The 27,744-nt window shown below is 42.9% G+C and overlaps 1 protein-coding gene across 2 annotated transcripts in view; it reads left to right on the top strand.

The window, feature by feature from the left end:
- Positions 1-27,744, top strand: part of CHID1 (chitinase domain containing 1) — a 560,444-nt gene that overhangs the window by 94,763 nt on the left and 437,937 nt on the right. For both annotated transcript variants that reach the window (XM_073658695.1, XM_073658696.1), the window contains exon 8: positions 6,650-6,742. In XM_073658695.1, coding sequence (XP_073514796.1) covers positions 6,650-6,742 — 93 coding nt within the window. The remainder of the gene's footprint in view (positions 1-6,649; positions 6,743-27,744) is intronic.

Genomic DNA, 27,744 nt, shown 5'->3' with positions numbered 1-27,744 from the left:
AAGCAGAAATGGCTCCAGTGGGCCAAACAATACATGAAGACTGACTTCAAAACTGTTTTGTTCACCGATGAGTGCCGTGCAACGCTCGATGGTCCAGATGGATGGAGTGGAGGATGGCTGGTTGATGGACACCCCATGCAAACATGGCTACGGCGCCAACAAGGAGGAGGTGGAGTAATGTTTTGGGCTGGAATCATGGGGAGAGAGATTGTTGGCCCCTTTAGGATCCCTGAAGGGGTAAAGATGAACTCCATAATGTATGTGGAGTTTCTCAAACAGCACTTCCTGCCATGGTTCAAGAAGAAGAACTGTGTATTCCGCAGCAAGATCATTTTCATGCATGATAATGCACCGTCTCATGCTGCACATAACACATCTGCATCTCTGGCTGATATGGGCATAAAAGGTGACAAACTTATGGTGTGACCCCCATGCTCCCCTGACCTCAACCCCATTGAGAACCTCTGGAGCATCATCAAAAGGAGTGTCTATGATGGCAGGAGGCAGTTCACATCTAAGCAACAGCTCTGGGAGGGTATTCTGTCCTCATGCAAAACAATTGAACCAGAAACCATCCAAAACCTGACAAATTCAATGGACGAGAGAGTTCAGAAGCTCCTTTCGAACAAGGGGTCCTATGTGCAAATATAACATCACCTAGAATAAAGTTTTGAGTTGAAAACTGTTTGATTTCAGTTTCTAATAACCTGCTAATGCTTATAATTTCAAAAATGACCATTTTTTTGTTCTTTATTAAAATGAAAAGGTTGATCGAAGAGTGTGGGGGATCTAAGAGTGTGGCAACCCAGTAGTCAGGATTATTTCGAATTCTGACAATCTGAGGGTCATGTTGCAGGTAGTGCAGCAAGAAGGCACTCATGTGTCTTGCGCATCTAGGAGCCCCAAAATTATTTTCCGTGCTAGATGCAGCTAAAAATTATTATTAATTTGAAAGCTGGTGGAGCTTAGTATAGATGGCCTAATAGAATCAGTACTGCAAACTGCTACAAGGCCCAAATTATTTTCCAGCCAAGATACAGATAAACATGATTAGTAATTTTAAATCTGGTGGAGTTTAGTATAGATGGCCTAATAGAATCAGTACTGCACACTGCTACAAGGCCCAAATTATTTTCCAGCCAAGATACAGATAAACATGATTAGTAATTTTAAATCTGGTGGAGTTTAATATAGATGGCCTAATAGAATCAGTACTGCACACTGCTACAAGGCCCAAATTATTTTCCAGCCAAGATACAGATAAACATGATTAGTAATTTGAAAGCTTAAAACGGTTGGTGAGGTGATTTTAACAAATCATCAAGCTTTTACTCTCCCCAGGATGACACAGGGGTAGAAAAGTCATTTTGGATCCATGATTTGTTCATATTTATGAACGTGAGTCTGCCTACATTATCAGTGGAGAGCCGCGTGCGCTTATCTGTCAGCACACCACCAGCAGCGCTGAACACACGTTCAGACAGAACGCTGGCTGCGGGGCATGACAAGATCTACAAGGCGTAAGTGGCGAGCTCCGGCCATTTATCCAGATTGGAAGCCCAAAAAGAGCAAGGGTCCAGTGACACAGTCATGGCTTCAATGTTTACTTGGAGATACTCCTGTACCATCGTCTTTAGGCGTTGACTATGTGTCAGACTTCTTGTCTCCTGTGGCCTTGCAAAGGATGGGCTAAAAAAGTGGTGAAATGATTCCGCAAAATTGATGTTACCAGCAGATACTGTGTTTCTGTTACGTTTTGAGTGCTGAACACTCAAAGGTCCCACGGTTGGCAAGTTGGAACTGTGAGATTCACTACGTGCACCACTAGTGTTTTGTGGAAAAGCACATGTAAGATTCTGCAACAGTCTCTGCTGATACTCCTGCATGCGTGCATCTCTTTCTATGGCAGGAATAATTTCTGCAAATTTACTTTTGTACCGGGGATCTAACAGTGTGGCAACCCAGTAGTCAGGATTATTTCTAATTCTCACAATTCGAGGGTCATGTTGCAGGTAGTGCAGCAAGAAGGCACTCATGTGTCTTGCACATCCAGGAGCACCAAGTCCCTGTTGTGTTGGTGGCGAGGTAACAATCATGCTTCCTTCCTCTGCCCTCTCCCCCCAACCTCGCACAACAGAAATGTGATCAAGGTCTCCCTCATCTGATGAGTCTTCCATCAGTTCGTCCTCCACTTCTTCCTGGGCTCCTGCACCTTCCTCACTAGTTTGGCTGCTACCATGCGCCCTGGTAAAACCATCTCCCCCACCCTCGCATGCCTGCCGCCTTGGTGCTGCCGACCGTCTGGACCTTGCAGATGTTAGCCCTTCCCCATACAACTCCTCCTCCTCTACTTCCTCCACCTCCTCTTGTGCCACCACCTGACTCCGAATTCTGTTTAACATGTGCTCCAGCATGTAAATCACCAGAATAGTCATGCTGATAATGGCATCATCAGCACTAAACATCTTCGTCACCATTTCAAAACTGTGCAGAAGGGTGCATAGGTCCCTGATCTGAGACAACTCCTCCAGCGTTATTTGCCCCACCTCTGGATCTCGTTGGCCCAGGCTATACGTCAGAACGTATTGCACCAGGGCTTGTCGGTGCTGCCACAGTCGCTGCAACATGTGCAGAGTTGAATTCCACCGGGTAGGCACATCGCATTTTAGCCGGTGAAGTGGCTGGCCCAACGACTTCTGTAGAGATGTAAGTCACTGAGCTGCGGGATGCGAATGGCGGAAGTGAGCACACCGCGACCGTGCCCTCTGCAGAAGGCCATCTAGTCCGGGATAGTGGGCTAAAAATTGCTGGACAACCAGGTTCAACACGTGAGCCATACAAGGCACTTGTGTGACATTGCCCCGGCAAAGGGCCGCACCCACGTTTGCAGCATTGTCGCACACGGCCTTTCCTGGTTTCAGGTCCAGTGGAGACAACCATTCATGAAACTGGTTTTCCAGAGCTGACCACAACTCCTCAGCTGTGTGACTCACATTTCCCAGACATTTCAAAGTAAAAACCGCCTGATGACGTTGAGCCCTGCTGCCAGCATAGTAAGGAGGTGTGCTGGATCCCTTCTGCGCAGTTAGAAAGCTTGTGGCATGACCAGACAGGCTTTGGGTGCAGGTGGAGGACCGAGAGGAGGTTGAGGAGGCAGAAGCAGTGGAGGAACTTCGAGATAAAGAGGATTGACGCACAACTCGTGGGGATGGCAAGACTTGGACAGCAGCCCCTTGTCCTGCTGTCACCATAGTTACCCAGTGCCCAGTCAGCGACCTGTAACGCCCCTGTCCATGCCTACTCGTCCAAGTGTCTGTGGTGAAATGCACCCTGTCACACACAGAGTTTCTCAAAGAAGCGGTGATGTTGTGTGCGACATGCTGGTGGAGCGCAGGCACACCTTTCTTTGAGAAGTAGTGCCGACTGGGCATCTGGTACTGGGGCACTGCGACGGACATAAGGTCTCGAAAATCCTATGTGTCCACCAGGCAGAAAGGCAGCATTTCTGTAGTCAAGAGCTTGCAGATGGTGAAATTCAACCTCTTAGCTTTCTCATGGCTAGGAGGAAATGGTCTTTTACTTGTCCACATCTGAGGGACCGATGGCTGGCTGCTGTGCTTAGACGGGGTTGAGAAGGGTGTCCCCGGCAATCTGCCGGTCTGTGAGGAAGATGCAGGCGGACATGTTAGGTTGCCTTGATCCAAAGGTGGTGCTATCGATGTCGGACAGCGCTGAACACCAGCTGGTGTTTCCACCTCCAAAGAAAATGATGACCTGCCAATCACGCTGGCTGTTGCGGCTAAAGAGGATGAAGAGGCCGCGGATGCACAAGATGTGGCAGACGGTGGTTGGCCCGGCCGGTTAGGCCGCATTGTAGCACAGTGAGCTTCCCACTGCAACTTATGCTTCATATCCATGTGCCAGTTCATGCATGAAGTACTCAAACTATGTATTTTTTGGCCTCTACTTAGCTTTTGCTGACAAATGTTACAGATAACACGAGTTGGGTCATCTTTATCGATTTGAAAAAATGCCCAGGCTATGCAAGGCTTAGCACCCATGCGACCTGAAGAGCCACCACGACTTGTGGTGAGAGGCAGAGTTGTGTTTGAGGATGCAGTTGTTGACGTGCTTCCAGTACTACGTCTCTGTCCAGGAAGGCGCAACCTGACCTCGTCGTCACTAGCATCCTCCTCCACCTCCTCTGCTGACCTCATCGACTGGCTGACTGTGGGTTGACAGTAAGTGGGATCTCCAACCTCGTCATCATCACCCTGTGTGTTATCACACCCATCGTCCTCAGAGCCAACCTCTTCCTGCCCTAACAAAAAACTAAAGATGTCGCTCCAATCAGGTATTTAAGTCTCATCATCGTCTTCCTCATTGTCTCCACCAACAGGAGTTGCAGTTTGGGAACGAGGGTCTACATTATGGTCAGAACCTTCTACGTCTGGTCCTGGATCCGACTCATAAAGATTCTGGGCATCAGTGCAGATCATTTCCTCGTCTGGATTCACAGAAGCTCTGGAGCCGACCTCTGATTCCCAGGCTATAGTATGAGTAAACAGCTCTGCAGACTCAACTATCTGTTCTACCCCATACTCAGACGGGCAGCTGGAGACTTGGGAGCTGTGAGGAAGCAAGTGCGATTGGGGTGACACCTCTGAGGACTGGAGTATTTGTGATGTTGAAGTTGAGGTGGAGGAGAGCCCACTTAAAGGAGCACTTGATATCCGTTGAAGCACCTGGTGTTTTTGTGCCTCATCTGGAATTTGTAGCGATTGGCGTGGCCGTAAGAAAGGGATCTTATCACATTGTCCGCTAAAAGAAGTAGACATCTTAGTTTGGTTGGAAGATGGTCTTTCTTCTGCAGATATTACTGTTGCTTTAACACCTACCCCACGGACACAACCTTTTTTTCCCTTCCCAACACGCCTATTCCCCTTTCCACCAGCAGCAGGCCTTTTTCCACTCATTTTGGTGGTTAGCTAATTCACAACTCTGGAGTTGTTTGCACAAAAAACAATGGATGGGAACCGAGCAGAGCTGAGTGGCCAAACTGTGGTATTAACCCAAAAGTATTGGCTGGGTTAGATGCAGATAAAAATTATATTGAATTTGCAACCTGGTGGAGGTTAGTATAGATGGACTAATAGAACAAGTCCCACACACTGCTACAAGCCAAAATATTTTTTCAGAGCTAGATGCAGAAAAAAATTATATTGAATTTGCAACCTGGTGGAGGTTAGTATAGATGGACTAATAGAACAAGTCCCACACACTGCTACAAGCCGAAATATTTTTTCAGAGCTAGATGCACAAATAAATTATATTGAATTTGCTACCTGGTGGAGGTTAGTATAGATGGACTAATAGAACAAGTCCCACACACTGCTACAAGCCGAAATATTTTTTCAGAGCTAGATGCAGATAAAAATTATTTTGAATTTGCAACCTGGTGGAGGTTAGTATAGATGGACTAATAGAATGATGCTATGCCCAAAAGGTTTTACTTCACTAGGTGCAGTAAAAAAAATTGTATTCTATACACAGGTGGTGTAGCTTGCAACACAGATAGGCTACTCCACTGACTAACACACTCTGCAACTTGCACAGCACTGGCACAGACCTGCCTGGCAAAAAGTGATAGGAACTGATGTAACCTAGCCCTCAAAAGGACTGCAATTACAATTAGTGTTTACTCCCAACCTATCTATTTAAGAGCACAGACCTGCCTGATAAAAGTCGTAGGAAATGATGTAACCTAGTCCTTAAAAGGACTGCAATCACAACTATTCCTTACTCCCAAGCTATCTGTAGATTTGTGCAAAAATTGTCTTGAAATTAACAAAGTATAGCGCACACAGCAACAGCGGTGCCGTCTAACACGCAGCTGCAGCAGTGAGAAAATGGTGGCGACGGGGAAAATGGCTGGGTCTTATAGGGCAAGGACATGCGACATACACTGCCAATGACACATGCCCTTGCTTGTGTGAAAAAAAGCAGTTCGCTCCGTGTGTGCGCTGCTGATAGGCTGACAGATTGCACCTCCCCACTGTAAATGCGGGAAAGAGAAAAAAAAATGGAGATCTTCATTATTTCTGCAGAGATCCATCCCCTTACCCTTCCCCCTGCCCCGCGGTACACTCAAACTGCGTATTAACATTCATTTTCAGCATTACTGAGAAAAAATCCAGTTATGATTTTGGTGCACGAACAGTTATCGAACATAACCTCGAACAGCCGAATTTTTCTCAAATTGTTCGTGTTCGCCCAACGGCTCGAACACCGCCCAAAACAGCTCGAATTTGAGATTGGCGAACAGTTCGAGTCGAACACCGCTCATCTCTAGTTCTTACTATGGACATTAGGTGTCACAGTAATCTAATGAGCACTGTAGAGATCTTTTACTAGAGTGAGAAGGTCGATCGGATAAGGGAAACTTAGAATTAGGAACAATATTCAATTATCTAAAAAGTCAACTGTATCGACTGAAACTTTGTGTCTTCCATTGCAATCCATTGCTTTCTTTTAGGAACATTTTGTTAAAAGTAGACACACCCATTAAACTGCATCCCAAAATTAGCAGCTGAGTTTGTCCGTTAATAATACTACCATTTTAATTTCTTATATGTATGCTTTGTTGCAGGGAGCTGGTTCACATGTTGACACACATTGGGCAAGCTCTTCACCAGGCTCAACTTCAGTTCATCCTGGTTATTCCTCCTGCCGTAGCACCGGGGTAAGCAAACCAACATTTATCACATATTGTACATATTGTTATGATGGCTAGTTAACTTTTCTATCATTGTATTGTATATAGACATAGAGAGCATGGGTGTTATTCATTGTACTGAGCCACAAGATCAAATATATGTGTGTGCGTGCGTGCGTGTGTGCTTGTGTTTATATAATATATATACATACATATGCAAATATTTATGTGTGTGTATGTATGTGTGTGTATATATATATATACAGTACAGACCAAAAGTTTGGACACACCTTCTCATTTAAAGATTTTTCTGTATTTTCATGACTATGAAAATTGTACATTCACACTGAAGGCATCAAAACTATGAATTAACACATGTGGAATTATATAGTTAACAAAAAAGTGTGAAACAACTGAAAATATATCTTATATTCTAGGTTCTTCAAAGTAGCCACCTTCTGCTTTGATGACTGCTTTGCACACTCTTGGCATTCTCTTGATGAGCTTCAAGAGGTAGTCACCGGAAATGGTTTTCACTTCACAGGTGTGCCCTTTCAGGTTTAGTAAGTGGGCTTTCTTGCCTTATAAATGGGGTTGGGACCATCAGTTGTGTTGTGCAGAAGTCTGGTGTATACACAGCTGATAGTCCTACTGAATAGACTGTTAGCTGCTTTTTTCTTGCCATAATACAAATTCTAAGTAAAGAAAAATGAGTGGCCATCATTACTTGAAGAAATGAAGGTCAGTCAGTGCGAAAAATTGTGAAAACTTTGAAAGTGTCCCCAAGTGCAGTTTCAAAAACCATCAAGCGCTACAAAGAAACTGGCTCACATGAGGACCGCCCCAGGAAAGGAAGACCAAGAGTCACCTCTGCTTCTGAGGATAAGTTTATCCAAGTCACCAGCCTCAGAAATCGCAGGTTAACAGCAGCTCAAATTAGAGACCAGGTCAATGCCACACAGAGTTCTAGCAGCAGACACATCTCTACAACAACTGTTAAGAGGAGACTTTGTGCAGCAGGCCTTCATGGTAAAATAGTTGCTAGGAATCCACTGCTAAGGACAGGCAACAAGCAGAAGAGACTTGTTTGGGCTAAAGAACACAAGGAATGGAAATTAGACCAATGGAAATCTGTGCTTTGGTCTGATGAGTCCAAATTTGAGATCTTTGGTTCCAAACACCGTGTCTTTGTGCGACGCAGAAAAGGTGAACGGATGGACTCTACATGCCTGGTTCCCACCGTGAAGCATGGAGGAGGAGGTGTGATGGTGTGGGGGTGCTTTGCTGGTGACACTGTTGGGGATTTATTCAAAATTGAAGGCATACTGAACCAGCATGGCTACCACAGCATCTTGCAGCGGCATGCTGTTCCATCCGGTTTGCGTTTAGTTGGACCATCATTTATTTTTTAACAGGACAATGACCCCAAACACACCTCCAGGCTATGTAAGGGCCAGATGACCTGGCCTCCACAGTCACCAAACCTGAACCCAATCGAAATGGTTTGGGGTGAGCTGGACCGCAGAGTGAAGGCAAAAGGGCCAACAAGTGCTAAGCATCTCTGGGAACTCCTTCAAGATTGTTGGAAAACCATTTCCGGTGACTACCTCTTGAAGCTCATCAAGAGAATGCCAAGAGTGTGCAAAGCAGTCATCAAAGCAAAAGGTGGCTACTTTGAAGAACCTAGAATATAAGACCTATTTTCAGTTGTTTCACACTTTTTTGTTAAGTATATAATTCCACATGTGTTAATTCATAGTTTTGATGCCTTCAGTGTGAATGTACAATTTTCATAGTCAAGAAAATACAGAAAAATCTTAAAATGAGAAGGTGTGTCCAAACTTTTGGTCTGTACTGTGTATGTATGTATGTGTGTATATATATATATATATATATATATATATATATATATATATATATATATATATATATATATATATATATATATATATATATATATATATATATCACACCCAACTTTAACAAAACAATTAAACTTAACAAAAACTTTGATTTCTTGAAAAACACAAATTATTTTCTCCCTATACTTATTACATTATCTTTAAAGGGGTTGTCCACTACTTTATATCACCCCCCCCCAATGTATCCCCCCAGGGCCCCTAAGACTTTTTGTAAATACCTTATGTTGCAGATAATGCCTGTCACTGGCCGCTCACAGGCATCACGTGACCCCTGGCTGCAGCCGACTCTGACATCTGTTGATGTCACGACAAGTGCTGGCAGCAGCTTGGGGTCTTTGTCTTCCTGGTTCCAGGTGGATGCCAGGCTGTGGGCGGGGTTACCCTCGCCCCCCCCCCCCCGCGCATCACACCTGGCATCCACCGCGCACTCTGCCTCTCCCCATTCATTGGGAAAGCGCTCGGTGGATGCCGGGTATGACCCTTAATGTGGAATATCTCCTGAAAAAAATTAATAAAGTGAAACAGTTTTTTTGTATACTGTAGAGACTCATGTTAAATACAAATGATAAACAATAATTTAAAACAAAACAATGGGAGGGAAAAATAGTAAAATCTAAAGCTTGTTGTGTCACTGGTATTGGCACCCTTTACATTAATTTAGTATGGAAATACATTTTGACTCACCTGTGGTAAATCACAAGAGATTCACCTGTGATTAATTGTCGGTGCCCATGTGACATGAATTAGCCAATGAATGATGACTTCAGCGTTTTAAAAAGCCACATGGTAGGCCCTGTTCTTTTGTCACAATGGTGAAGACAAAGAAGCTGTCTGAGGACATAAGAACTGCTATTATTAGCAAACACAAAACTTTCTAAGGGTATAAGGCCATCTCCAAAGACGTTGGTATCCCAGTTTCAACAGTGCGCAATGTTATTAAGAAGTTTGCCAAGCCTGGAACCTTCAGGTACCTCCCTGGACGTGAGGAAAAGAGGAAAATTGACAAGAGATGTCTTCGAAGTTTGGTTCGAATGGTGGAAAAAACACCACGTCAAACATCCAAAAACCTGAAGGCCAACCTGTAACAGTCTGTGGTCATGGTTTCAACAAGTACCATACGCCGCACACTGAACCAAGCAGAGCATTATGGGCGAAGGCCAAGGATGAAACCATTGCTGAAGAAAAGACATAAAAAGGAATGACTGATCTTTGCCAAAGAGTACCTTGACAAACCACAATCCTTCTGGGAAAATGTTCTGTGGACAGATGAAACAAAAATAGAGCTTTTTTGGCAATGCAAAGCAACAGTTTGTTTATAGACAGCGCAATGAAGCTTATAAGGAGAAGAACACCTTACCAACAGTTAAGCATGGTGGGGAATCCATAATACTTTGGGGTTGTTTTGCTACGTCTGGTACTGAAGGCCTTGATCGTATCACAGGAATCGAGAAATCAGAGAATTATCGAGAGATTTTAGCGCAAAATGTCCTACTCAGTGTAAGAAAACTTGGCTTGAGTGAAAGATCATGAGTCCTCCAGCAAGACAGTGACCCAAAGCACACCTCCAAAAGTACACAAGAATGGTTGAAAAAGAACAAATGAACTGTTTTAAAATGGCCAGCAATGAGTCCTGACCTCAGTCCCATTGAAAATCTTTGGAGTGAGCTGAAATCTGCCATTGGGAAAAAGAACCCTGCAGACATTCAAGAGCTTGAACAAACTGCAAAGGAAGAGTGGGAGAAAATTCCAACTGAGAAGTGCAAGAAGCTTATAGATGGCTACAAGAAACATTTGAACGCTGTCAGCAATGCAAAAGGGTGTGCAACCAAGTGTTAATTAGGTGTGCCTTTACTGCTGCACATGCTGTTTATTCAGTTTTTTCTTTGAAATTGCAACATGGAAGCTGAAAAACAATGTTTTATTGTTGGACCACTAATTAAAAAATCCTGAGGATGATATAACTTTGGTACATTTTCATTTATTTCTGAAGATATCGTACAGTCTATGAAAAAAATGAAAGGGTGCCAATAAAGAGGGGCAGCACTGTAGTTAAACAGCCAAAATCAGTTTGCACTTAGGAGAGGCAACACCCCGAAACGCGTGTCTGCAAATTGAGATTCTATTTTAGCTTTTATCCTAAGTCATGTGGCAAGGCTCGTTAAAGTGTCGATATTGACTTTTATGATTGCTACTTCCAATAGGTGGCAGTAGAGTTCTAGTCCTCTTCCTCTCTGCAGAGACAATTGGCGTGGTCATGAGATAACCCCCTTATAAGTCACATGTCACAGATCTGCTGAAGATGTGCTAGCAATGTACTTGGTATCCGCACAATGATTATTTTTATTATTTAGTGGGGCTAGTCCTCGACTTGTGCTGAAACTATATATAAACTTATAATAATGACTGCAATTAATACATTATAAAAAATATTCATTAATTCATATAATATTTGCATTATAATAAATAAAAAAAATAATTAAAAAGTGGTTTGATCATCCTTGATTTATAAGGGAATGATAAATGAATTGGTCAAAACCATATATCATGTATATCAGTAAGAATAGTTAATGCATATATAGCCTCCAACAGAAAATTCATAAATAGAGGTAGGTTAGAGAATTTAATCAAAACCTTCTTTTTCAATAATGAATATATAATATCATTAGAGTCCACAGTGCTAATAATTCAATGTAATTTCATATTGTATACGTGGGAGGTGCACTAAAGTGACTATTTGACACTCTAAAGTATAATCTACATACAATGCATGATGCAGTTGTAAAGTGCATAGTGTTTTTTAGTGGGAGACAGATATCATAGCAAATAAATACATATTATAAATATGGCCAAAGAATAAATATACGGTATACCAATTCAGTAAGGCGGTTGAATCATCCCGATGCGCGTTTCGCCACTGCTTCTTCCAAGGGACGGAAACCTCTAATATAATATGCATGTTTATTATTTTGCGGAATGAGTAAAAATCTGCCCAGATTTGTGTTTTTGTTTTTTTTTTTACTTTTTTAAATTACAAAAACCCCATTCATATGTATTGAATGTGGAGAGTTGGCAGATTCTTTAAGGATTTACTCACGTAATCCATTCCTAAATCCTAAAATCCATGACTTGTAATCATATACTTACAGTCTTACAAAACACTAATGGTTGACATATTGGCTGTCACCCAATGTTACAATGAAGTGAATGATAAAAAATAAAATATAAAGACTTTACACATGAAAATATCTTGTAAGGATATTTATTTAGAGGATTTTCTACAGCCAGTTCAATGTTGTTCCAGATAATCGTATCTCCACAAACACAAAGTGGTTGCTAAATTGGCCATCAATGCTTATTCCCTTGTATGTCTATATACAGTGCCTTGAAAAAGTATTCATACCCTTTGAACTTTTTCACATTTTTTCATGTTACAGTCACAAACTTAAATGCATTTTATTTGGATTTTATTTGATATACCAACACAAAGTAGCAAGTATTTCTGAAGTGTTAATGAAATGATACAAGGTTTTCTAATTATTTTAAAAATATAAATCTTGAAATTGAGGCGTGCATTTGTATTCATCCCCCCTGAGTCAAAACTTTGTGGAACCACCTTTCACTGCAATTACTTCTACAAGACTTTTGGGGTCTGTCTCTACCAGCTTTTTACATCTATAGGCTGAAATTGTTGCCCATTTCTCTTTGCAAACCAGCTCTTGCTCAGTGAGATTGCATTGAGACGTCTGGGAGCAACAATTTTCAAGTCTTGCCACAGATTCTCAAAGGAATTTAGGTCTGGACTTTAACTCGGCCATTCGAGCACAAGAATATTGTGACACTAGGCACTACTTAAGAGGATGTCAAAGAGTCCGAGGTCAAAAGCCAGTAAGGTACATCATAAACAGAGGGGTGAGGCAAAATTGCAGTGAGGTCAGAGTCCAGAGTCAGAATTCCAAGAAGCTAGCGGATCAAGACAAAGGTGCTAGACAAATGGATGGTCAAAGGCAAATCCAAGGTCAGTCAACAAAGCTCAAAATACTAAAACTCAAAGCACAGCACAACACACACACCAAACTGAGCAGAGTTACAACTGGCAGAGATAATGTTATGCTGGGTGATGGTGAAATGACCTACTTCTAGCCAGCAAGAGCAGTGTGTCGGCCACACTTGGTGCTAGCCGTCGTACTTCCGCGCACCCTTGAGGGCCGGGTATACTCGTTACCTGCCTCCCGGTCCTGGCAAGGGGGAACTTTAGCAGAGCGGAGAGCAACAATGCGGCTGGTGACCGAGCACACAAACAGCAGACAGGGCAACCACACCAGAACCAAAAAACCGCAGTGCAACTGCATTACCTAAGGTGAACAATACCAAAGCATAAACCACCTCAGAAGCACAGAAACGCTGACCTTAACCACCCAGCAGAACTGAAATAATCAGCAATGAAAAGGTGGAAATGGCAGGTTTAAATCTGCCTCCCACCAGTCACCTGACCTCGTTAGGGCAACGCCCAATCTCCACCCCCAGACCACAGAGACCGCGTTGCTAGGAGTGTTGTGTCTCCCGCAATGTGATATTTGGACTGATCAAGCACCCCCTCAAGCTCCGCCTCCCGCAGGTGACACCCCACCCCCCATGGCCAGTGAAGGACGATGGGTGACCCGCTGGAGAGCCAGAGCCCACCCTGAAGCACGATGGGGTCTACTCGGGTACGGAGCAACCGTTCCTGAAAGATAAGAGGCAAACAGCCAGCTAAAAAGCCTGGGAATAATTCCGAACAGGAGACACATGTAGGAAACCCAGCACGCCCCGGTCCTGATTGGGTGACTGGACTGTCACTCACCTCACTGACAGGACAGCACGCCAAAGCCTCAGATTAGACATGTGAGCTGTCTTTAACGATACTGACAGCTCAGCACGCCTCTGCCCCAAATTGGACGGCTGAACTGTCATTCACCACACTGAGAGGAGGAATTATCACAAATAGGCTTTGATCGAAACCATTCTATTGTAGATCTGGAAGGATGTTTAGGGTCGGTGTCCTGCTCGAAGGTGAATTTACACCCCAATCTCTAGTCTTTTGCAGCCTCTAACAGGATTTCCTCCAGGATTGCCCTGTATTTAGCTACATTCATCCTTCCATTACCTCTGACCAGCTTTCCTGTCCCTGTTGAGGAAAAGCATCCTCGCAGCATGCAACTACTATCATGTTTGATGGTGGAGATGGTGTTTTCAGGGTGATGTGCTGTGTTAGTTTTCTGCTAGCTACCTGTGTCCACTACATAATATGCGGAAGAAGGTCCTCTTGTCAGATGAGACCAACGAAGAACATTTTAGGCCAAATGCAAAACACTGTTTGTGGCGGAAAACCAGCACTGCAAATCCACCCTGAAAACACCATCCCCGCTGTCACACATAGTAGTGACTGCATCATGCTGGGGGGATGCCTTTCTTCGGCAGGGACTGGGAATCTAGTCATGGTTAGAAAACCATGTGCCATTTCCTTTTCACTTCACAAATCGTTGCTACTTTGTTTTGTTACATCACATAAAATCCCAATAAAAACATTTACGCCACGGCCCCTCTATCAGTATTTTGTCAGTATTCGGTCAGTATTTTTTCTCACGAGTGGGTGATAAATGCAGAATTGGTGACTTGTTTCTATTATACCTTTCTCTGATTGTTCCTCATCTGGTTTAGGCTCCCACTCCTGAGAAAAAATACTGACTGAATACTGACCAAATACTGATAGTGGGGCCGTGGACTTAAAGAGAATCTGTCAGCAGGTTTTTGCTATGTAATCTGAAGGCAGCAGAAGATAAAGACTGAGACAGAGTTGAATGACATGTCATTTATTGCCATGTGTGCTGTTGTTTACTTATAGTGAAAGTTTTATCACTTGTGATTAGTATTTCTGGACTACATCAGTCCGACCATGCCCCCTCCCCCCTCTCACTGTGATAAGGAGCTCAGGGTCTATAGCTATGTACACTGAGGGCCTGGTGTTGGTGGGGTTAGCTTTCTCAGCTCTGCTACATGCTAAATCTAAAAGCTCTGATGGTGTCAGAACGGCTGCACCCAGTAAACTAAGTAACACATCCTTGGAATCGAGGTCTCTTTTCCTACATTATCCTGTTCTCAGATGAGGTTGCAAAAATCTGCTGACAGATTCCCTTTAAGTTTGTGGGTGTAAGGTAAAAAAATATGTAAAAGTTAATGGGGGTATGAATATAATGACAACGTATAATCTGACACATGTTTTTCATCTGAGGTTTTATTTAAGACCTTTTAAGGATCTGATGGGTTTTTATTACGTCCTATACGTAAACCCCTAGAATTCAAAGAGGGTGGACTTAGTTTTTCCCATGACTGTATATATGTAATTGCTAATACTGTATCTGCAGTAAACTTGTGACGGATCTTTTGCTTTTATTTGCAGACTTTGTAGTTTCAGACAATTGTGTTCCATTTCTGCATCTTTCAGCAGTAGACGCCGCTCTCTTTCCTCTTCGATAAAATCTGTCATTCCTTTTGAAGGTGTTTGTGAGCGAGGTAAAGAGTCTGCATGTTGTTCATGACCTGCCTTTATGTCTGATGAATGCAGTCGCTGTGTGGGCTGCTTATCTGTAATAACCCGATAAAAACCCGTGACCCATAACTGCTTTCTGCGGGTGCCTCCTAATTACGTTATCCTACAATTCCCTTTAGGCTCTTGGTAACGGCCCGGAAAATCCATTACTCCGCTTATTTTCCATTTAATAGCTGCACACCATATTTCCCTAAGGCTTTGCTGATTTACCCCCTAACTCTTTCAGTTTCTGCGTGTCTTCGAAGTATTTGCTGCTGCCCGCAGGTTTTATGTCTATGTATATTACAAGATCTGTTACTTACTGTACCCTTCCTGATCATTCCTGTATCTGTCACCACTTACCATTTTCTGAAACCCCTTCTTGTGAAGTATTGACGGATATTGATGGATAGATAGATAGATAGATTGTTTCTATATACAGTATATATTGTACGTTTTTGTTCTCACTCAGCCGCAATAGAGTTAGGCACAGGATACTGTCTCTTTAAAATGTCCAAGACATGGTTTATTCAGACTTCATAAACCGCACTTTCAAAGTAAACAAAACACAGCCTTGTCCGGCACTAAGTAACAAAGCAGAAAAATAAACAGTCCATATAGTACTGCGGAATCGCCCGCTCACAGTCAGTGTCTTTTAGCACAGACACGCTGGAGGTCTCCACACCTCCAGCCACAGGCACTGAATGAGACACTCGGTCTCCATTTTATATACACGCCCTGGGGTGGGGATATGTGAGCAGCCAATCCCTCCCTTCTCTTATGACTGCTCGTAAAAACCGGCTCTGATATTCCCTATTAACCCTCTCAGCACTGTGTGTGCTGGAGCATGCTTTCCCAGTTTTACACCACCAAAGCTACCAACCTGGGTGATGCATATCTCCCCTCAAGGACCTGACCGGCGGCCATTTAACAGTATAAATATATATAAACACACACACACACGTGTGTGTGTGTGTGTGTGTATATACAGTATATACCATATACACATACACTGCTCAAAAAAATAAAGGGAGCACTCAAATAACACATCCTAGATCTGAATGAATGAAATATTCTCATTGAATACTTTGTTCTGTACAAAGTTGAATGTGCTGACAACGAAATCACACAAAAATCATCAACGGAAATCACATTTATTAACCAATGGAGGCCTGGATTTGGAGTCACCCCCAAAATTAAAGTGGAAAAACACACTACAGGCTGATCCAACTTTGATGTAATGTCCTTAAAACAAGTCAAAATGAGGAGTACAGGCACGTGGAGTATTGTGTGTGACCTCCACGTGCCTGTATGACCTCCCTACAGCGCCTGGGCATGCTCCTGATGAGGTTACGGATGGTCTCCTGTGGGATCTCCTTCCAGACCCGGACTGATGCATCCGCCAACTCCTGGACAGTCTGTGGTGCAACGTGACGTTGGTGGATGGAGCGAGACATGATGTCCCAGATGTGCTCAATCGGATTCTGGTCTGGGGAACGGGCGGGCCAGTCCATAGCTTCAATGCCTTCATCTTGCAGGAACTGTTGACACACTCCAGCCACATGAGGTCTGGCATTGTCCTGCATTAGGAGGAACCCAGGGCCAACCGCACCAGTATATGGTCTCACAAGGGGTCTGAGGATCTCATCTTGGTACCTAATGGCAGTCAGGCTACCTCTGGCGAGCACATGGAGGGCTATGCGGCCCTCCAAAGAAATGCCACCCCACACCATTACTGACCCACTGCCAAACCGGTCATGCTGAAGGATGTTGCCGGCAGCAGATCGCTCTCCACGGTGTCTCCAGACTCTGTCACGTCTGTCACATGTGCTCAGTGTGAACCTGCTTTCATCTGTGAAGAGCACAGAGCGCCAGTGGCGACTTTGCTAATCCTGGTGTTCTGTGGCAAATGCCAAGCATCCTGCACGGTGTTGGGCTGTGATCACAACCCCCAACTGTGGACGTCGGGACCTCATACCACCCTCATGGAGTCTGTTTCTAACTGTTTATGCAGACGCATGCACATTTGGGGCCTGCTGGAGGTCATTTTGCAGGGCTCTGGCCATGCTCCTCCTGTTCCTCCTTGCACAAAGGCGGAGGTAGCAGTCCTGCTGCTGGGTTGTTGCCCTCCTATGGCCTCCTCCACGTCTCCTGATGTACTGGCCTGTCTCCTGGTAGTGCCTCCAGCCTCTGGACACTATGCTGACAGACAAAGCTAACCTTCTTGCCACAGCTCACATTGATGTGCCATCCTGGATGAGCTGCACTACCTGAGCAACTTCTGTGGGTTGTAGAGTCAGTCTCATGCTACCACGAGTGTGAAAGCACAGCCAACATTCAAAAGTGACAAAACATCAGACCGAAAGCATTGGTACTGAGATGTGGTCTGTGGTCCCCACCTGCAGAGCCACTCCTTTATTGAGGGTGTCTTGATAATTGCCAATAATTTCCATCTATTGTCTATTCCATTTGCACAACAGTTTGTGAAATTGATTGTCAATCAGTGTTGCTTCCTAAGTGGACAGTTTGATTTCACAAAAGTTTGATTTACTTGGAGTTATATTCTGTGGTTTAAGTGTTCCCTTTGTTTTTTTGAGCAGTGTATATGTGTATGTATGTATATATAATATCACAATGTGTATAATCATGATAGGCACAAATATCTTGCAGGGTAGCGAGTGCACTTATAATGTACCTGCCCCTTCACTGCCAGAATTTGTACTCCCAATTCTTAGTATTGGAGTACAAAAAAGCCAGACTAGTAGAAGTGGAAGTCAGTTGGATACAAGTTTGTTACGGGACATAAGTCAAATAACTTAATAAAGTGATTTGCAAAGTTTAATAAGTTTTGATTTGTCGGTCCTGCTCGGCCCTTATTCACATTTATGTCATTTGACATATGGTAAGGTTTTAATACTAGAGGTTAGGACTGTCCCAAGCAGAGTCACCTTGACGTGGTGGGATGGCTTTTACATTTTTTGAACAAAATTATGTTAACCAAGTACCCTGTGTTATTTTCATTCTCTATTGCTATTTATTTACTTACTGCAAGGTATTTGCTCATTCTGTTTTTATCTTAGGTTCTGTGTGTTTAGTGGGCAAACTGGGCAGTTAATTTACAGGGCTATAGTCTGTTCAGAAATGACCGTACAAACAAGCGAGGGGTGTGTGTGTGTTTATATGTGAAATCATCCTTAAAACCCATCTTGCTTGTGAATCTAATGAAAATGTAGAGTCTTTGTGGGTGGAGATAAGGTGAGGGGAAAAAAATAATAAGTTACTGATAGGGGTTTGTTGTAAGTCTCCAAAAATAATGGAAGCAGCGGATAATATCCTCATAAAGCAAATAGATGAAGCTGCGACTCAAGGAGAAGTCATTGTTATGGGGGACTTCAACTGCCCTGAAATACATTGGGGAACAGAAACTTGTAGTTCAAGCAAAGGTAATAGGTTTTTGACAACTATGATAGACAATTACCTTTCACAACTGGTTCAGGACTCAACAAGAAGGGGGGCACTGCTAGACCTAATATTAACCAACAGGCCAGACTGCATATCAAATATACGAGTTGGGGGTCACTTGGGTAATAGTGATCACAAAATAATACATTTTCATGTATCCTTTAATAAGATGTGTAGTAGAGGGATTACAAGGACACTAAACTTCAGGAAGGCAAATTTCCAACGGTTAGGCTATGTGCCCACGTTGCATTTATGAAGCAGAAAATTTCTGCTGCATAAATGCAAGTCCTCTCCCGGAAAAACGCATGCGGAATTCCGCACGCGTTTATCGCGCTTTTTTCGCGCGTTTATCACGCGTTTTCCACATGCGGAATTGCCTTGCGTTTTTTATGCATTGAACAAAGGCAATTCTGCTTGCGGAAACGCAAAATTAAATGACATGCTGCGGATTTTTGAACGCAGCATAAACGCTGCGGAAAAATCCGCAGCATGTGCATAGAACTTGCGGAATCCCATTGGGGACCATGGGGTGCGTGTTACCAAGCGTTTTTCAAGCGTTTACGCTGCGGAAATTCCGCATCAAAAACGCTTGAAAAATGCTACGTGGGCACACAGCCTTAAGAGATGATCTTAGTGCAATAAACTGGGATGATATGCTGAGACATAAAACTACACAAAGCAAATGAGATAAATTTATTAGCATCCTGAATAGGACCAGTGCACAATATATACTCTATGACAATAAACATGCTAGAAGTAGGAGGAAACCACTATGGCTAAATAGAGCTGTAAGGGGCGCAATAAGTGACACAAAAAAAGCATATAGAGAACTAAAGCAAGTAGGTAGTGATGAGGCATTAAATAAATACAGAAAATTAAATAAATTCTGTAAAAAGCAAATCAAGGCAGCAAAGACTGAGACACAGACTCATTGCCAGAGAAAGTAAAAATAATCCCAAAATATTCTTTAACTACATAAATAGTAAAAAACTAAAAAATGATAATGTTGGCCCCCTTAAAAATAGTCTCGGTGAAATGGTGGATGAGGATGAGGAAAAAGCCAATATGCTAAATGATTTTTTTTCAACAGTATTTACACAAGAAAATTGCATGACAGAAAATATGATCAGTGATAACAAAAATTCTCCATTAAATGTCACTTGCTTAACCCAGCAGGAAGTACGGCGGCGTCTAAAAATCACTAAAGTTGACAAATCCCCGGGCCCGGATGGGATACACCCGCGAGTACTGCAGGAATTAAGTAAAGTCATAGATAGACCATTATTTTTAATCTTTAAAGATTCCATAATAACAGGGTCTGTACCACAGGACTGGCGTATAGCAAATGTGGTGCCAATATTCAAAAAGGGGACAAAAACCGAACTTGGAAATTACAGGCCAGTAAGCTTAACCTCTACTGTGGGTAAAATCCTGGAGGATTTCCTAAGAGATGCTATACTAGAGTATCTGAAGAAGAATAACCTCATGACCCAATATCAACATGGGTTTACGAGGGACCGTTCCTGTCAAACTAATCTGATCAGCTTTTATGAGGAGGCAAGTTCCGGACTGGACCAAGGAAATGCAGTGGATGTTGTGTATATGGACTTTTCAAAAGCTTTTGATACTGTTCCACTCAAAAGGTTTATACATAAAATGAGAATAATGGGGATTAGTGTTGAGCGAGTATGTTCTGTTCCGAGTATGCTCGGGCGAGCACCGAGTATTTACAGCTGCTCGGTGATATGTTTGAATCACTCCCGTGTGCATGATTTGCAACTGTTTGACAGCTTTATTACATGTGAGGAATGTGTAAGAAATAGACATTCCTCCCATGTATTAAAACTGTCACACAGTCGCAAATCATGCACACGGGAGCGATTCAACCATATCACCAAGCAGCTGTAAATACTCGGAGCTCGGCCCGAGCATACTCGGCGAAAGGGTTAACAGAACATACTCGCTCAACACTAATGGGGATAGGAGAAAATATATGTATGTGGGTTAAGAATTGGCTCAATGATAGGAAACAAAGGGTGATTATTGGAACACACTCAGACTGGGTCCCAGTTAACAGTGGGATACCACAGGGGTCTGTATTGGGCCTGCTTCTTTTTCACATATTTATTAATGACCTTGTAGGGGGCTTACAGAGTAGTATTTCAATATTTGCAGATGACACTAAACTCTGCAGGGTAATCAATACAGAGGAGGACAATTTTATATTACAGGAGGATCTATGTAAACTAGAAGCTTGGGCTGATAAATGGCAAATGAGCTTTAATGGGGATAAATGTAAGGTAATGCACTTGGGCAGAGGAAAGAAAATGTATAATTATATGTTTAATTGTAAAACACTGGGCAAAACTGTAACTGAAAAAGACCTGAGTGTATTGGTGGACGACAAGCTCACGTTTGGTGGCCGGTGTCAGGCAGCTGCTGCAAAGGCAAATAAAATAATGGGATGCATTAAAAGAGGCATAGATGCTCATGAGGAGAACATAATTTTACTTCTATACAAGTCACTAGTGCGACCACACTTAGAATACTGTGTACAGTTCTGGTCTCCGGTGTATAAGAAAGACATAGCTGAACTAGAGCGGGTGCAGAGAAGAGCCACCAAGGTTATTAGAGGACTGGGGGTCTGCAATACCAAGACAGGTTATTACACTTGGGGTTATTTAGTGTGGAAAAAAGAAGGCTTAGGGGTGATCTTATTACTATGTACAAGTATATGAGGGGACAGTACAAAGACCTTTCTACTGATCTTTTTACTCTGAGGCCTGAGACGGGGACAAGGGGGCATCTTCTACGTCTGGAGGAAAGGAGGTTTAATCATAATCACAGACGGGGATTCTTTACTGTAAGAGCAGTGAGACTATGGAGCTCTCTGCCCTATGATGTTGTAATGAGTGATTCACTATTAAAATTTAAAAAGGGCATGGATGCCTTTCTTGAAAAGTATAATATTACAGGTTATATATACTAGATTCCTTGATAGGGCTTTGATCCAGGGAACTGATTGTCGTATGGAGTCGGGAAGGAATTTTTTTCCCCAATGTGGAGCTTGGTGTTTGCCACATGTTTTTTTTTTTGCCTTCCTCTGGATCAACATATTAGGCTATGGGTTGAACTAGATGGCCTTAGTTTTTAAGGTTGAAGGAAGACTATGTTACTATGTAACAACCGGCCTCCCCTGCCCCGAAAAACAAGAACAGGTGAACATATAGAAAATGGATTTCAAAATAGGTGCAACTTCAAAGAATGTGAGGGGAAAGCAAAAAATAGCTTAAAAGCGTTATCCACATTTGTGATGAAAGTCTGCAGTCACGCACTGCACGCTGTCAGGATTCCCTGGTGGGTGGGGAGAGCGGTCGTTCAAGTGACTGCAAGTATGCAATTTGTATTCCTCCGGCCACATTCCAACTAGACATGTTCGGCCTTGCTCAATACAAGTGAATTGAGGGGGGCAACGCACGTCTAGTTGGCAAGTGTCGTCTTGTATGCAAATTGCATACTTGCGATCACTTGTACGCCTGCTCTCGCCTTTGGCACTGGAGAATCCCGACAGGGTGCGGTAGTTTGCAGTCATGTGGAGTGATTGCAGAATTTCATCACAAACCTGGACAACCCCTTTAGTGTCTCATTCAGAAATCAGTGATTTTTTTTTTCCTGGTGTGCAAAAGAAAATGGTCTGATTTTCTTCACTATATTAATCAGAATTTCATCAGTGTTTCGGATCCAATTTTCATCAGTGTTTGGACAGTGTCCATTTTTACCATCAGTTTTTAATCAATGATCTTCACCAATGAAAAAATAAATGAATTGCCAAACTTCTCTTATATACTACAGTATTAAGAACGGACAGCCCCCAGATTGTACACGAATGACAAAGTGCTGTCAGTCATTTTTCACAGATCCATGGACTTGTATGGGCAATTTTGATCCATGACTCATAAAAAATGAACATATCTCCGTTTTACTTTGAGGGCCACTTGATCTGCAAAAAAAACATGGACATGTGAACAGCACGATAGACTATAATGAGTACATGTTCTATTCATGAAAGACCCTAACGCTGTGTGCCCACTATGCGTTTTTTTAAGCGTTTCCGCAGCAACAATTCCGCCACAGAAACGCTTAAAAAACGCTTGATGGAAGGTCTGCCTTGTTCCCCAATGATAATCCGCATGTGCTGTGCACATGCTGCGGAAATTTCCTCTGCGGATTATCATTGCGGAAAAATCGGCAGCACTACCAATTATTTTGCGTAAGCGCGGCGTTTTTGCCGCCATTGACTTGCATTGAATCGCTTAATATCCGCATGACTACATGTGCACATGCGGATATTAAGCAATTCAATGTGCGGATGGTACCCGGGTCTGGAGAAGAGCAGACTCTCATCCAGACCCGGGTACCATAATACCTGTAAAAAAAAGAATTTAAAGTAAAAAAAAAACATTATACTCACCTTCTGACGGCCCCCGGTCTTCTTAGTGATGTGTTCTGGCTCCCCGGAGGCTCGTGATGGGCTAAAAGGACCTTCCATGAAGTCATTTAGTCATGTGACGGGTCACGCGACCGCTGACGTTGGCAGTCGTGTGACCTGTCACATAACTAAATGACTTCATGGAAGGTCCTTTTAGACCATCGCGAGCCACCGGGGAGACCGGAGAAGGAGACCGGAGGCCATCAGAAGGTGAGTACAATGTTTTTTTTTTATTTTTTACCATTTTTGTTCTTTTTTTTAACTAACTTGGTCACACTATATAAAATCCATGCCGGTTGCATAGATTTATATAGTGTGACCAAGTTGTCAAGCACTTTTCCAAGTGATGCTAAAATCGCTTGGAAAGCGCTTGACAACCCGCATGCAGAAATGCATGTGAAGAACGCTTCACAAACGCTTCTACCTGGTGGGAAAAACGCATGTACAATCCGCATGTACAATCCGCATGCGTTTTTTCTGCCAGGGAGATGCAGAAACGCTCAGGAAAAATTATGAATTGGGCCCAGAATTTATTGACTTTGAAGATTTCGTGCATTTTTCTTCTTGGCCATTTACAGTTCCGCTAAGGATTCTATTGATATCTGATCTCCTTTTGAGCTTTTTTTGTGTATTGTCTATTTACCTTTCTTTAACTTTAGGACCTCAGCTGCAAATTTGAAGTATAAAGACCTGTATATTTCAGTATTTTCTTCTGTGCAACATTATGTTAGATGTGGTGTTTAAGAATTCTTTTTGAGGCTAGGTGCTCATGTCCTCACTGAAAGTCACCAGAATTGTGAATGCTTTGGATTTGACTGTAGACGAGGTCATGGTTTAACTCCGTTTCAGTATGTTTTATGAACGGCGAAAGGTTTGTACAGTAGCTCCATGTATGTAAGAGTCAAAATGATGCGGTAAGTGGAGCTAAATAAGACAATCAAGTAGGGAATGGGTAAATAAAAAAACATTTTATACAATCATTTGAGGTGCCTGGTTCTGCTATAAGAGGAGGTTAGTATTGTCTGTATGTATATATTGTGCCGTAAAGGGAACCTGTCATGTTGTGCATGCAGTCAGATCTATGTCCAGCATGATATAGAGAACGAGACACTAAGCAGAATGACATATAGTTTTGTTGGAAAAGATTTAGTATAACGCCGGTTTGACACTTCCGGATATTTCCGGTGCCAGAGATATGCATGTCCCGTGTGTGTTTTAAGTGTAGCATCCATGTACGTGTGCTGCATCAGGATCATACGGACGGGTGCCTGGGAATCAGCGCTACAGGTATCGCTGTTCCCAAGCGCCGGGTTCTGAATGCTGCCATCATCATGGTTCCTGCCGGCGCTGTGATCAGCACCAGCAGGGACCATGATGAGGGTAGTGGTAGTCTGCTACCGGTGTCCCCACCTGTAAAACTAAGAATAAAATAATAAAATCCATGTACGCACCTCTCCTAGGTGTCCCCCGCTGTAATTCTCTGACCGCTGACACAGAGGAGCCCGGGAGAATAAGCGGTTCTGGAGCTGTGCTCAGTGAATGACCGGACACCGCTCCTGAGCTGCAGCTCCGGAGCGGCTCATTCTCCATTTTACAGGTGGGAACACCACGAGCTGACAACTACTACCCTCATCATGGTCCCTACTGGTGCTGATCACCGCGCCGTCAGGGAACCATGATGAGGGCAGCGTTCAGCACCGGCTCTTGGGAACAGCGCTAACTGTAGCGCTGATTCCCAGGCGCCGGTACGTGTTACACGGATGTCCACCGTGTGGTACATTTTGCGGACAGTGTATCCGCAAAAAAATAGACTTGTCTCCGTGTGGAGCACACGGACACACTTTCCATGAAAAAACACTGATATGTGCACAGACCCATAGATTTGAATGGGTCTGCGTGTTTCAGTGTCTCCGGTGTATGTGGAAACTGTCACCACACATACCGGAGATACTGACGCGTGAAAGAGCCCTAACTTGTATTTTATAAATTGAATTTCCTGGTGTTTGCATGCATGAGTCCAGTGGGCGGCCCTACTCTGTATAGAACTGCCCACTGGACTCTTATGCCACAAACAACAGGGATTTCAATGAATACGATGCAAGTTTTACTAAAACTCTTCCGTAAAAATTGTATATCAATCTAATCAGCTCTGTGTTATCCTGCCTGCAGATCAGATTCTATTTTCAACATGGCAGGTTCCCTTTAAATCTGTTCATGATCTCTAAAATCCCTGACTTTCTGGACGAAAGACCCTTTATATTCCCGCTTCGTTTGTATTCATGTCATCGTGCAAGAGCTATAGAGGGCTGCTGAGTAATTCTCCGAAAGCCTCGTAAGGATAAAAATGTGAGTTTGTGATCTCCACTGGTGTAATTCAGGTGGATTGAGCCTGCAGAATATAATCATACATGCTCAGCCGCTGAACTTTAATAATTACGCCCACTATGCAGAATGACTCATCTCATTAGCTGCTTACAAATAGCTGTCAGTGGCAAGAAGTGCTCATTATCGCTGCTAGCGTAAGCCTGGATCACTGACGCCAAATATTCCAGGTCACAATTCTACCCAGAATCCTGACCCGTGACTCTGCGCTATAAAGGTGCCTAATTGCAAATCCAAATTCTTTTTATATTGGACAATGCTCTTTTGACGTCCACTTTCAAACACTTTTTTTTTTTTTTTAAATACAAATAAATTCACCTAAAAATAAGATGATTCCAGCTTGTCCAACCATTGGGATCCTCATCAACGACCGGTCTCTGCTGAAATGGAGCATCACATTGTACTAATGTATAATTTCCCTAAAATCTGTGGGCTGAATGTGTCACAATGGGGGGGGCGGACATGCTTTATAAATTCTCTCTGTTCGGTCTAAAGTCGGTTTTACACGTTCGACATTCACAGTCCGAGTACAGACAGGACTATTCGGACCTGCTTCTTTTGCTCACAAATGTCAACCATACTGTTGAGTTTGGGTCAGGAGACCTGCGGCCTGTCATCATCATCCATTGGACCGTGAATATTTGACTTGTAAAACCAGCCTGATTTATAACTCCAATAAAGGAACCCCTTTTGTATTGAGGATGCCACAAAAAGGCTATTTTAATATGGTTTTACATAAATTTCCCACTTTTATTTTGGGTGAAAAAAATTGTTTATACCTAGGTTCTTCTTTAATATGGTGGATTTTATTGAAGCCTGGATGAATATTGGAAATAGCTTGTAATAAAGGATTTGGCCATTTTTACACATACATGAAAAAAAATGATCCAAATTTCACCAGTGTTTTGGATCAGATTTTCATCAGTGTTTGGTCAGTGTGTCAGTTTTTACCATCAGTGTTTCATCAGTGATTTTCTCAGGACCATAAATTGTGTTAGGTACATGTTCTACCTGTGGAGAAAAAATGGATAAAACACTTGCGTGAAAAAGGACGTCTGAATGAGTCCTTCATCTAACAAACTGCTGTTAAAACCTGATAACCTGTCAGCTGTTGTGTTTTTTTTTTTTTTATGTTCCTCCAGAGATGGGATAGAAAATTAAAGGGAACTTGACAGGTCAGATAACTCAATTAACCTGAAGCTATAGGCTTAATCTGCAGGTTCATATTGTTAGGAAAGTGCCCAGCCTCCATATCGAAAGTGCAGCACCTAGGAGAAAATTAAATGTATTCCTCCCGCAGCCGCCGGCTTTCAGTCATGCAGGCGTGCCAGCACATCTTCACTCAGCTCTCACAGCCTGTCCTGGCACTTTGACTGACAGCACTGATGCACTGCAAAGACGGCTGTCAGTCAGTGCCGGGGTGTGCTTACAGCCGCCACTCTCAATCCTGTGAGCAGTGACTGAAGCCGTGATGGCCCACCTGCTTGACTGAAAGCTGGCGGCTTCTGGGAGGAATAAAGTTAATTTTCTCCCACTTTCAGTACTGTGGCCGGGCTCCTTCCATGTATGTTCACACTTTGCATTTTTTTCAGCGTTTTTTTTTATGCAAATTAAAATGTGCTTTTTATAGTACCAGCAAAGGCTATGGCATTTTAGAAATCTCATTAACACGATTCCTTTTTTCCCCCCCAAACTTAATTGGAAAACTGCTGCTTTTTTGATAACTGCAGCATATCAATTTTTTTCAGTGGTTTTTGCAGTCTTTTTCCCCATAGAAAGCAATGAGAGAGTGCAAAAATACAACCATGCTTTTTGCAGTTTTTTTTTGGGTGAATGAAACTAACTTTATTAAACATGTACTGTAGACAAATGACGCATATAATCTGCACCAAAAACGCAGCAAAATCTGCTTTTTGTAAGAGCCGGTTTTGGCTGCAGAAAAAAAAACTCCGTAAAAAGCAACGTTATGCTATTAACTTGCAGATTAACCCTATATCTGCATGTTAATAGCAATATCCAACTTGGCAGGTCCCTTTAAAGTAGATTTCCACCCAAAATGCCAACATATCCATATATTAGTTTGTTTTACAGTAGATCTGTCTTGGCAATGATTTTTGCAGAAGTGACATCAGACAATGCAGCCATTTTGGGTGTAAGGTTTCATTCAGTTTCTTAGTGATTGATGGGTTAACAGTCACTTGGACATTGA

Source organism: Phyllobates terribilis, unplaced genomic scaffold, assembly GCF_046119375.1.
Source record: "Phyllobates terribilis strain yellow unplaced genomic scaffold, ASM4611937v1 Scaffold_13__5_contigs__length_258822181, whole genome shotgun sequence".
In the NCBI taxonomy this organism is placed as follows: Eukaryota; Metazoa; Chordata; class Amphibia; order Anura; family Dendrobatidae; genus Phyllobates; species Phyllobates terribilis.
The sequence above is the reverse complement of the archived record's forward strand: the minus strand, read 5'-3'. Positions and strand labels throughout refer to the sequence as shown.